A 12,757-nucleotide genomic window follows, 5' to 3' on the forward strand; every position below is an offset into this window, starting at 1 on the left:
TGCAGATTGACCAGTACAGTGACTCCTGAGCACGGATTGATGATCAAATCACATGCCACCATCCAACCATACTGTTTGACAATCTGAACCTCCAACTAGAAAAGGGTCGATCCACTGTTCAGTTCGCAATCAGGCAAGGGGTCTGCTGCTAACCACAGTTCCAGAGACATACAAGGGAGGATCCCATTGAAATTAATCATTTAGGAGGAGATGTGTGGACGGATACAACTTGGTACAAACTGATGGGTGATTCTGCAGGCAGCAACAGAGAAGTTGTGTACGCACATGTTTGGCAGCACAAGGGTTGGCCATATTCAAGCCCCAGTGAAATATGTGCTTTGCCCATTATGAGCCATGGGACTTGGTGTTCAGCCTCATGGGCCTCTACCCTCTATTTGAAAAGTGGGAATCATTACACCAGTGTCAAAACAACAAGGCACAGCTCATTCGTGGTTTCTGTGCATTTAGCAGAGTGTCAGGAGATGACTGACAGCTGTCAGCAGAGTGTCTCACAGGCCGTCAGGTGTTCCCGCAGGAGAAGCAAACAGCTTAAGAAAGGTGTTTTAAGATTGTGACAGAAGGCCATGGCAGGAGGCAGAGATAAAAGGGAGGTTTTGTGGATGGAATCAATAGAAAACTATCTGGGTAAGGGAAGTGGGTCGAGAAGTTTGTAGTGGAAGAGAAGCAGGCGGTTGTTATGCCGACAGAGGAAGATGGCTTGGGAGAACAGAGTGTGGGAAGGAAAGGTTACTGAGTTTTCATTTGGCCATAGGAGTTAGAGATTCTTGGAGACATCCACTTAGTGATACTTACAATGCAACAGGAAATAGATGAGAGCCACTCAGAGACACTGATTTGGCTGCTTCTGTTTGGAGCAGGACACTTGACTGACACTGGCCTATAAGTTCCCACAGATGAGGTAGAGAGAGAGAAAAAAATCTATGACCCAAACCCGTGTATGTTGGTTTGAATAGGTTCGGCCACCATGGGGTAATGTGTTCATGAACACTTGGCCATAGAGAGTGGCATTATTAGGAGGTGTGGTCTTCTTGGAGTGGGTGTGGCCTCATTGGAAGAGGCGTGTCGTTGTGGAGATGGGCTTTGAGATCTTATATGCTCAAGCCATGCCCAGTGTGGTATACAGTCTCCTGTTGCCTGTGGATCAAGATGTAGAACTCTCAGCTCCAGCACCAGGTCTGCCTGCATGCCACCATGATGATAATGGATTAAATCTCTGAAAGTGTAAGCCAGGCCCAATTAAATGGTTTCCTTAATAAGAGTTGCCATGGTCATGGTGTCTCTTCACAGAAATAGGAACCTAAGGCACCTGGAAATGACAACATTGAAGGGGTCTGTGAAGAGGAAAGGTGAGTCAGAGTTTGGGGAGTATGACACCTGATGGAGCAGAGGGGACATTTCAACTGACATCCGAGGCATATCCCTCAGAGAGGGATGGGGTCTGATAGGGGATAGCACAGGTCTGACTGCACACAGACAATCTGATTTGGGCTAGCCCCACCCATTGTTGAATAGTCTTCTCATCTGCCTTCTCCAGGGCTCTTAGCAAGTGCTGGACACTGTGACAAACTGGTTGCTGCAACTACCTTATTCCTACCTCCTGTCCAGCCATTCTGTACACTTACAGTTCTCACTTGGGCTCTGTGAGCTGAGATGGAGTCTCTGCTCTATCTTCCGTATGTATAGGGAGTCTTAGAGGACACAGGATAGCCACAGAGGGTGACAGACTTTATCGGAATGTGCCCCATGCATGACAATAAATGGAGTGGATGTCATGGTGGAAAACATAGAAGAGGGTCTAGCCCCCTGACAGAACCAGGGCAATGGCCACACCCACAGCAGCTCTCGGGATCTTAGGGACCCGGATGGAGTCTAGCCTGTCTAGTAAGTGGAGGTCCACATGGTTGCATGTTTGAAGTTCAGAAGAGCCTCTGACAAGGACCGATTTCCTCAGCATGTGATCATCTTCTGCCAATGGTCTCTAAGGGCGGCTGGATACGGCCTGCCTTTGAGTTTCCGATATCTTTTTTACTGCTCCATGAATGGAGAACAGCGTCCTTTATCAGTCCCCACTGCGTTATTTTTCACACTGCCATGATGAAACACCCGACAAAAGCAACTCAAGAATTTGTTTTGGCTCAGTTTGTGGGCGCCGTCCATCATGGTGGGGGCAGCATGGTGGGGGACGATTCAGTCTCTGGTCACATGTCCAGCGTACTCACGACCAGGGAGCAGAGAGATGGCTGACAGGCGGTGCTTGGCTTGTTTTCCCCAGTTCAGAACCTTCGTTCATGAATGGTGCCACCCATGCTTAGGGTGACACTCCCCACCTCAACTGGCTCACTTGAGAACTCCTTGAGGATCTCTCTGGAGACCTGTGGTCACTCGCCACTCGTCGCTGATTCACTGGGTGCTGGCTTCTCTTCCTCCTGCTTCTCCTCCCTTTGCTGGTCTCTTTGTTGGAAGAGCAGAAGGCAGTGTCCTTATGTGTACATCTCCCATGATCCACACGCCCACCTCTCCTGGGTGCATCTGTAGTCACACTGTGCTCCCTCTTTCTCCATCACCTTCTTCATTCTCTTGCCCTCCTCACTGATGCCCACCTTCCTAGGCCACTTTGTAGGACAGTCCCATCTGCCTCACTGGTCCAGCCCTGCCTGCTTAGAGACTTCATGTTCCTAAGTAAAACATGTTTTACTTGACCAGGTAAATCACGGCATTCCCTCAGGAAACAGCAGAAGCCCTGGTCTGTATTGCTCATTCCAACCCCTCCAAAGTGTGATCCAGGTAAAATGAGAAATGAAACGCCACCTCTGCACCCCTGCTTCTGGAGTGCCAACTGCCAAAGTTATGCAAGATTGGTTAAAATACTCCCATTTATTAGCTTTATGGCCTCGAGCCAGCCACTTAGCATCTCGATGTTCTCATCTGGAAAATGGGGTTAAGTTTACCTACCTCATAGCACTGTGGGGAAAATTAACCAAGATAATGCCTACCAACTATTTGTCATCATGCCAGGCCCTGAGGAAGAGCTACACAAATGTTAGCTGTAGTTCTCCAGCCAAATGTGTGTTTTAATAGAGCAAATGACATCCCTACACACACGCGCGTGCGCACACACACACACACACACACACACACACCACGTAACATCATGGGATCTCTAAAAGTAGAGTATTTTTAGTCATCTCCCCGCGACATTTATTTTTCCTTCCTACTCCATGTATATTGTTATCACAAGACAATGTACCCTCTTCCCCACCCCTTTCTTTTCAAAACAGCTTCTTGTTGTCTTGATTGAACTTACAATGTAGCCAAGGATGACCCTGAACCCAAGACCTCCTTGGCTCCACCTCTTACTGGTGTACAGCACGCTGTGCAGCCTTGCCCTATATCACGGCTCAAGTGTGTCTGCTGCGATTAAACCATCTCCATGTTTTGTATGTCTTGGGGGTGCTTTGTTCTATGGAGGCCCTGCAAACATTCTCGCCCATCGATTCTTGTGTAGGGTAGACTCAAGAATTCAAAGAACTAGATGGAAAGACACAGGTATTTAACTTTTGACCACTAGATAGCGCTCCCCAAATTCTATCCCATTTATGCTTCCACTAAAAGGGCAGAAATGTCCCCTTCTCTGCCCCCCAAACCCTTGTTACTCTATGAAAAATTTGAAATTTTAAGCCTTTTGCCAATTACCTAGGCTAAAGAATAGTAGCTTACTTAAATGTATATCTCCTGGTTTTTCAAAGTTTTATTACATTGTGTGTGTGTGTGTGTGTGTGTGTAAGAGAGACAGGCAGACAGACAGATGGACGGACGTGGCACATGCAGAGGCCAGAGGACGACCTGCAGGAGTCAGTTCTCTCCTCCTATCACGTGGGTCACAGGAATCTGACTGAGGTCGTCAAGCTGACCTTCATCTGCTGAGCTGGCTCTGTATTTTGAACTAAGTCTATCATCCGTTTTTATTTTGTCTGCTATGAATCACCCGCTGAAATCTTGGCTGTCTCCTTTTTTCTGGTGCATTTGGAGAAACACACACCTTCGTTTTGTACCTCCTGGGGTACATTTTGTCCTATGGAACCTCACGCTAACGCACTCGTTCCATTGCCAAGGTCAGGAACGGGAGCAGTGTAAACAGGAGAAAATGACAATCGGATGCTCCTGTCGGCTTACACAGCAGTCAGGGAGATGGGTTTTAGAGCACGAGAGGCTACTTGAGATAAGTCAGCGTCAGTGGGCTTGGGGACTAGTGTGTGGAGATGGGGAGGGTGGCCAGTGGGTCCCAAGAGTCACAGTGGTGAGGGACGGGTCCCCAGTAACGGCCATTTGGTTTTAACCTCAGGAATCCCCCAAACATCCAGCGTGTTCAGAACTCCACAGGAATCAAGCCAGGGAGCCGAGTTCTTTTGTGTGTGAGCTACAGCGGGCCCTGTTTGAGCAGCAGCCGCTTAGGCAGGCATGGTTATCCGGTGATATCAGTTTCCAAGGCCTGATGACATCTACAGCTAGTCCTCATGGTGGTGACCTGAGCCAAGTAAACACTCGTAAACTTACAAGACTAGCACTCACTGGGAACCCAGGAAAGCTTCCTGGAAGAGGGTCATTTCCATCAGGCTTCCAAAGGGAAGGGGATCCCAGGCAATAGAAAACCCAAGCACACAGAAATCTGGTACCCCCCAATGAGCTCATCAAAGAAGCCCCGGGGTTAGAAAGGCTCGCTGGAGCATCAACTTTTCCACCAATCAAATTACAAGGGGAGGAAGGCTCCACCCCAGCATCTGAGTCCTACCACTCTGGGAAGGCCACGCCCCTAGCACCCGAGTCCCCACGTCTCTGCTGCAAGCATTTCCTTTTGCTCCTTACCTCTGACACACAGTGTATTAAGGACGGGTTTTTACGGCGTGGCGTGTCATAGGCTCTGTGGACATTGAGTATCGGGAGGACCCTGGCATGTCTGCCTGTCTTGTGCTGCATTGAGAAGTCAATCTAAGAAACCCTCGGGAACAGGAGCCGGATGTAGATCTCTTCTGAGAGACACAGCCAGAATACAGCAAATACAGAGGCGAATGCCAGCAGCAAACCACTGAACTGAGAATAGGACCCCCGTTGAAGGAATCAGAGAAAGAACTGGAAGAGCTTGAAGGGGCTCGAGACCCCTTATGAACAACAATGCCAAGCAACCAGAGCTTCCAGGGACTAAGCCACTACCTAAAGACTATACATGGACTGACCCTGGACTCTGACCTCATAGGTAGCAATGAATAGCCTAGTAAGGGCACCAGTGGAAGGGGAAGCCCTGGGTCCTGCTAAGACTGAACCCCCAGTGAACGTGATTGTTGGGGGGAGGGCGGCAATGGGGGGAGGATGGGGAGGGGAACACCCACAAAGAAGGGGAGGGGGAGGGATTAGGGGGATGTTTGCCCGGAAACCGGGAAAGGGAATAACACTTGAAATGTAAATAAGAAATACTCAAGTTAATAAAAAAAAGAAAGAAAGAAAGAAAGAAAGAAAGAAAGAAAGAAAGAAAGAAAGAAAGAAAAGAATTGGAAAAAAAAAGGAAATCCTCGGGAAGCAACGTGTCTCAGAAACTGGGTGAAAAGGAGCGACGACATTTCCAGAGATTCGCCAAGTACTCTCTGTTTACTCATAGAATTATTTTTTTTTATTTTCCACTCATTATAAATAACCCACTTCATCACTTAGCCATCTCCTTGAAAAAATTTGGTATTTAGCATAAACACTGAGCGTCAACCAGAGGTGTGGCCATTTAAAACAGAATAAGGAAGAATTTAAAAAATTCACAGAACCTTAACATTTGTAACATGTAGACTGCGGTACCATTCGTTAAAATTTCTGCCATTAAAAAAAAAATTCCAGGGGGAAAAAATGAGTAAACATAAGTCTATCTAATGTATTCCTTTTAAAAGTTTGTTGGACAAACAATATAGAATAGAAACTGACAGTGCATAAACACAGGAAAGTATTTTAAGCTGACAGTTAAATCCTAATGAACATAAATTAAAGCAAATTTTGATTTTATTTTTTTCCTTAGCACGAAAACTGCTATCACATTTGTGTAAAAGGAGTAGCTACAAACATGTTACTAAAGCTCGAAAAACTCATGACGTAAATCATCAGCTTACTTGAAAACACATTTTTAAAGCAGAAGATAAAATGTTACCATAGCGTTTTCAGTTGAACTTCGTCGAAGTCACACCTACTGCAGGTGCCGCACAGAGAGGTAGATGAGTCGGTGGGGAGACCAGTGTTCAAATGACAGGAAAGGTTCTGAGTCTACAACTCTGGCAGGCAGGCAGTGCCCACATCCTCTAAGGCCCCAAGGTTGTAGGGGTGAGACTTGAAAACCTTTGTGCTCCATGGAAGCGGCCCATTTACCAAACAGACTCCCCGCCTCCGGGTCCCCAGCAGTGTGCCCCACTTTCTGCCTCCTGGTCCCCAGCAGTGTGCCCCACAGGCTGGGCAGTATGGGCAGTAAGGCCTGACACCAGTGTAGGAGCTCTGCTCAGAGTTATGAGGTCCCGAGACACTGACACGAAAGACCTGGTGCTAACGCCATGCCATCAGCGCTAACCACGGTAACCATAACATAAGCTACCATCATCTACAACACCAAAGCTAACCATAACATAAACCAACACCACTGTTGAGCCCAGGGGATTCTGAAGGAATGATTCATTGTGGTATCACAGTTACCGCTACCAACACCAAAGGCAGCTGCCGGGGAGGCAGCAAGGCCGGGTGAGACCCATGGCACCTGTTAAATCACTAACGCCCAGCGTTAGGGGAGCACAGGGAAGGCCTCCCACCAACGTCTAGTATGCTGTTTCACGTGCTATTTGGGCTCGGCTTGGGCTCCTCGGGCCACTGAAGGCTGTGTCAGACAGTCCTTTGGAGAGCTGCTGCCTAGTTCCTGGACCATCCCGTTGGACAGCCCGGTGAGCGGGAGGCCTTGGTCTTCTGTGCCAGCCTGTTCTGCCTGACCAGCAGTGTGGACATGTAACATTAGCTCAGGCCCATGGCCTCCTGCTTATTTTCTCTGACTCCTAAGGTGATAGGATTTGATTTCTTAAGGGATGTTGTTAACATTGTCAAATGAGGAAAGGACGTTCTCATTCATAAATCGACTCAGAGGTCTCAAGTGCGCTTAATTAAAGGGTGTGACAGGCCGTGTCTTGCCAACAGAAGAGTTGGAGCTGTGTAACAGGAGAGTGCTTGGCCTCGGAATGCAATCCACTGTTGATTTCTGCGGCTCTCCGATTGACCGAGACGTTTGTGCACTGGGCTGTTGTGAGTGTGCAAGTGACATGGGAAACTATGGAATTAGGGGAGAGAGAGGAGAAGCACACGGAGGTATGACTGCAAACATCCCAACCCAACACCCACATCAGGACTTTCTTTGAAGCAGCTTATAATAAATTTAAGCTGCACTCCCCTACTCCCCACTCTTGTGCTGGTACTGAAGGGAGTCAGGAGTGTGGGGACTAACGGTGCTGTCTAGAGGTCGGTGTCAGGGAACGAGACCTCATGCTTCGCAGCATCTCGGAGACCCACATCCCCTGCTGAGCTGATAAGGAAGTGGCACATCACAGTCTTAGAAACAAAGAAGCACGCAGTGCATCCAAGTGTGGGAATGCGACTTTAGAGTCTTCTGATGTCACAGAAGGGAGGTGGTATCTGGACGGTGTGACCTCATTTCCAACGTTATAGTGCTATTACAGTCTTGCACAAAAGGCAGTACGAAGAAAACCTGTTAGCTTTCTGTCCCTTACTAGAACTTTTTTGTCTGCCTTAGGGGGAAAAATTAAGTCCAAAATACTGTACTGCCCATGGCAGTGACCAACAGAGTATGTTTTGGAAATAACGCTCTTGTCAGAAACATTTTTAAGGCACTTAAACAGGTATATCATATTTTTTCTGTAAAAAAATAAAATAGGCATGAAAGCAACATTCACAAGGACGGGGCCTCGGGATCCCTGTATGTACAACCCTGTACAAATGCACACTTCTCCAGGAAGGGGCCGCCGCAGTCACACTGTTGGCCTCGTCAGCTTCACTCCCTGTAAGACAGGAAAATGGTTCACAGTTGGACAGTGTCCGCAACCAAGGAAAAACGCCAACTCGTACTGCCAGGTAATGTATGCTGCTGGAGGAGGAGGCCACTGACAGATACTAGTTTCCTCGGGCATGTCCCCATTAGGTCCCCAGAGGAGTACTACACCACCCACTATTGGAAGATGTTCAAGTCATTGGGGGTGTGCCCTCAAAGGGGAAGATGGGACCTTGGTCCCCCACCCCTGTTCGCAGCCGGGAAAGGAAGGGGTTTATTGTATATATTCCAACCTTTTCACAGGCCCCACAGCATCAGAGCCACAGGTCAAGGACTGAACCTTCCAAAACAAGAAGCTAAAATAATCCTTCCTTCTTTCTAAGCCCTGGGTGTTTATTATAGCAACAGAAGGCTGACAGACTCACTCACTCAGGGGAATACATGACTAATACCATAGGGACAGACCTACCCGTGAGCTCACTGGCCAGCTCAGGTGTCATCTCCCTCGGCCTATTCGCTTCTGCCCTGCACTGGACGGATCTGTTGGGGCCTGTTAGTGTTATTTGCAAAGCAAAGGTGGCCATGATACCCCCAGGGCAGAGGTTTTTTTTTTTTTTTTTATTTTATTTTATTTTATTTTTTTTTATTTTTATTTTACTGGGTAGATAGTCCAGGATTTTTGGTTTATTCTAAGTTAGTCCAGTTAAGTCTCAAAAGTTTGAGGCATTTAGAAGACAAATCTGTTCCAACTAATCTTTTGTTTGCTGTGACTGAATATTAGTGCCAAGAATATTTGGATTTTCAAATAATTTCTTCTTGCTGTGTCTTCGTTTGGAGTACTGGGTACTGAATCTAGGGCCTCATGCATGTTAGGTAAAAGCTCACCTGTGGTCATGTAAGTTAGGTAAGCCACACCCCAGCCTGTTTAAAAGTTTATTTTGTCACAGGTCTCACTAAATTGCCCAGGCCAGTCTTAGACTTTTTTTGTAGCTCGGAATGGCCTTGAATTTGCTTTCCCTTCTTCAGTCCCCTGAGCAGTAGCTAGGATTACGTAAGGCCCAGATAATTTTCTTCCTTTTTGTGGTCAAGATTCATATGTATATACTCTGAGGGGTCAGCATACACATATATACACTGATAAATGGAAGAGAAAAATCTCCAAAGACAGTGGACGGTGAAGAAAGAAACTGAAGCAGCCTCCTGCCGAGTAAGAGGCTCTGCGGCCGAGCCAGCACCCGACATTGCTGTCATCAGGACTGAACCAGTGATGACATCAGATAGGCTAAGCATCTCAGGTAGGACCCCAGAAGCTTACAGCGAGTCTCCTAAGACCGATATTCAATTTCTGTCTTTGTGTTATAGATACATGGCCAAATAGAGAAGGCTTTCTAGCCCTAATCGAGTTACCCACAGGACTTGGGCAAATTGTTCAACTCTCTCGTCCTGTTTCCCAGCCTTGCACACACACATCTTAATGGGTGTGTACCCTGTGGCATCCGGTCATTCAGGGCACTAGGGACACAGCACAGGGTGCTTTGCCACTGGCTGTCCCTTCTCACATATCTCCAATTAGCAGCCACCACCTTGGGGACACACAGAAGTTACTCCTGGCTGGCCAGGCCATTGAGGAGAGCATCCCATCAGGACACCATGCCCTATGCACCATCTAAATTTCTTTGAACTGTTGATTTAAGTATTTTGAGACTAAATCTAAAGGACCTACCTACTATATATATCATAATAGTCTGTGCTAAGTATGGTGAAATTAATACTGTGTGGGCTCTTTGGATAGTTAACTTTCGTATTTTAATCCCCAAACACAGTTTTACCATATCTGGAAATTAAAAGTGAAAACGGCATTCTGGTTAAGTCCAGTTTAAGCCAGTTTCAGAAAAGCATGGATGAAAGGCTGAGGGCCATAGGGAAAGTGCACAGAAGTGGTAGTTCGTGTGTTAAATATTCTATCAATATTCTCTTCATACAATGTGTTAAGGACTGTTTAGAAAATTGCAGCACAAGTACTGCTGTCTTTTCTAAGAAAACATTCAACACTCATTCTTCCTGATCAAATGTATGCTATAATTATATATTTATTTGTGCATGAGTGTGAGCATGCACGTTCACACACACACACACACACACACACACACACACACACGCACGCACACGCTCTTGTATGCAGGTGTCTTCTTCTATTGCTTGCTATTTTTGTGTTTTTTCAAGACAGTTTCTCTGTGTAGCCCTGGCTATCCTAGAACTCTGTAGACCAGGCTGGCCTTGAACTCACAGAGATCACCTGCCTCTGCCTCCTGGGTGCTAGGATTAAAGGCATGGGCTGCCATGGACTGGCTACTTGGTACTTTATGTTTTGAGACACGGTCTCTCCTTTGTCTGAGGGTAGACTGGCTTGCCAGTGGGCTCCCTTGGGTCTTTCTAGTACCTGTGGGACTGCAGTTAGAGTGTTCTGCCGTGTCCAGCCCTTTCTGTAGATGCTTCGGTTCTGACTCAGGCTGCCATTCTTGAGCAGCAAGTACTTTACCCACTCAGTCACCTCCCCCATGTCCCCATTATTTATTTTATTAATAAAACATGTATACTAGAATAATGACCCATCAGGAGAAAGTAATCATATGAATCATTTAAATCTAGGAAGAGCATTTCAGTCGGATCTGGATCCAAGTCAGATCTTTCTAGGGTCTCACCTTCTGCCTCGACACCATCCAAGACTTTATAGTTGGCACCAACACACTTCCCAGGAGGATCTGAGCCGGGTGGTAGATAAGCAAGGGCAGGGATATCAGCGAGAGATGCTCATGGCCGGCAAACACTATCTTCAGCATCGGGATCCCTGTTCAACAAAGCAGACAGCAAACAGGCAAAGTCGGGGTGGCATTAGACTGACTGTCAGAACTCGGGAGCGGTCCTCACCAGTGGCATTGCCCATGTGTACCCCCAGACCTGAAACGGGAAGCTGCCCAGTAAGGCCAGCAGAGCCATCTTCAAAGCTTCAGGACATAAGGCGCTGAGTTCTAACTGGAGAACATGAAGGGGTGGGGTGCTCTGTGCTCCGGGGCAAAGGTGCCCCTCACTCAAAAGGGGCAGCTCCTTCTTCAGAGGAGGAAGACTATGAAACGGTCGCTCTAAGGAGACTGGAAAGGACTAAGGAGAGGTTAATCATGGCTCTCTTCTCGCTCAATGGTGTGAGTATGTGGTCGTCAGGGATCGCCAAAGAAACGGGAAGATGAAGGTGCCTACGCATGGTACAGACAGTGTCGTGGGAAGGGCAAATGTCCTGAAACTGAACCCTGGACCCACCACTGCTAAGCATGTGCTCTGCCCACAGCCCTGGGCGTTACTCTCACGGTCAAGGGTTCCAACGTGCCTTCCAGTCACGAGATGACTTTGTGTATATCAGGTAAGCTGCAAAACTAGTGTCCAGCGACAGGCTCAGTGGAACCCAAAGGGAAGAGTACCCAGTGGAGTCCACCACCGTATTCTGAAAGAGTGGGGCGTGGCCACTGCTAGGCAACGCCCTCAGCGCACACTTGTGGCTTCTTTAGCTATCAATGCCCCAGGCGTCCTCAGCTGGGTGCTACTGCTCCCGGTTTAATTACTGTCCTGCTCCTCAGGGCTGCTGCATGCCCGTGTCAGCTGTCAACCAAGCGGTTTAAGCTTGGCTTTCTTCTCCTTTTCCTGCAATGGTTTCTGAAAAGGGCCCACGCTCTTAAACATGCCTGATGGTAGTACATAAGTAACTTCTATCATGACCCAACAGCAAAGGCTTGGTTTGTGAATGATGTTTAACCTTGTAGTACATTTTAGACTTTTATGCAACACTGTATTTCATGGCTGCCCTCTTTTTCATAGTCACACAAAGCTCTGCAAACTGAAATCCCTCAAGTCTCCCAGCAGGCACCACTCTCGGGGCTGCCCTTGTGCATGTTCAGACATCTTCTGTCTTCTAGTTTCACGTTCACTATAAAACTCAGAGCAAATAACAACAACAAGATAAAGAATAAAATAAAATAAAATAGGTCTTTTAAAGAAAAGCTTAAAACTTTATGTACTGGAAAGTTCGCATCGCCTCAGAAGGTCTAAGGAGGAAGCACTAAGATGTGAGCTGCAGCCCCCTTTCTGGACAAGCTCTCTCTCCCCTGAGGTCCATGCAATGATACTCAGAACCTGAGGTTTCATGAGCTCTGCTGCCTTTGAGGACTTCCAAGGAGATAGGAGGGGAGGAGACCCAGGAAGGAGGGTTATAGAGGTAGAGTGAGGAGCCCTGAGGCAACAAAAGTATGGAGAAGTACGGAGATCTCTTGTCCTTAAAAGTGATTAGAACAGGCTTTCTGACTAAAATTTAAGGACTATCATCGCTCAGCTAAATCATCCAAGTCACCTTTCTGTCGCTGTGAATCCAAGCTCTGTGCTTTTCTCCAGCAAGCTTGAGTGGGTTCAGAGGAGAAGCCAGGTGCCAGGTGCCGCTGCTGTTTCCAAGTAACAGAATGAACTGCAAATGACACCAGCTAACTAAACATGACGCCTGAGGGCCCCTCACCTCAGTGAGGCAGGCAGACAAAGTAGAGATGAAGGCATGAAGCAGCTTCACTCCAAGGTCACCGCCCCCGGTTGTGTCACTCAGGTGGGTGTGCCCGGGGACCCAGGGGCAGC

General features: G+C 47.5%; 1 protein-coding gene across 4 annotated transcripts in view; it reads right to left on the reverse strand.

The window, feature by feature from the left end:
- Window positions 1-5,660: 5,660 nt before the first annotated feature.
- The window catches only part of Slc10a7 (solute carrier family 10, member 7), a 224,314-nt gene continuing 217,217 nt past the window's right edge, over window positions 5,661-12,757 (reverse strand). For 3 of the 4 annotated variants that reach the window (NM_001010948.2, XM_039097586.2, XM_039097585.2), the window contains 2 exons: window positions 10,792-10,937; window positions 5,661-8,099 (listed from right to left, as the gene is read on the reverse strand). In NM_001010948.2, the coding sequence (NP_001010948.1) occupies window positions 8,070-8,099; window positions 10,792-10,937 (176 nt within the window). In that variant the 3' untranslated portion in view covers window positions 5,661-8,069. Of the gene's footprint in view, window positions 8,100-10,791; window positions 10,938-12,757 lie in introns of those variants that run through there. The other variant, XM_063277890.1, reaches the window with a different exon arrangement.

This window comes from Rattus norvegicus, chromosome 19, assembly GCF_036323735.1.
Source record: "Rattus norvegicus strain BN/NHsdMcwi chromosome 19, GRCr8, whole genome shotgun sequence".
Taxonomy (NCBI): Eukaryota; Metazoa; Chordata; class Mammalia; order Rodentia; family Muridae; genus Rattus; species Rattus norvegicus.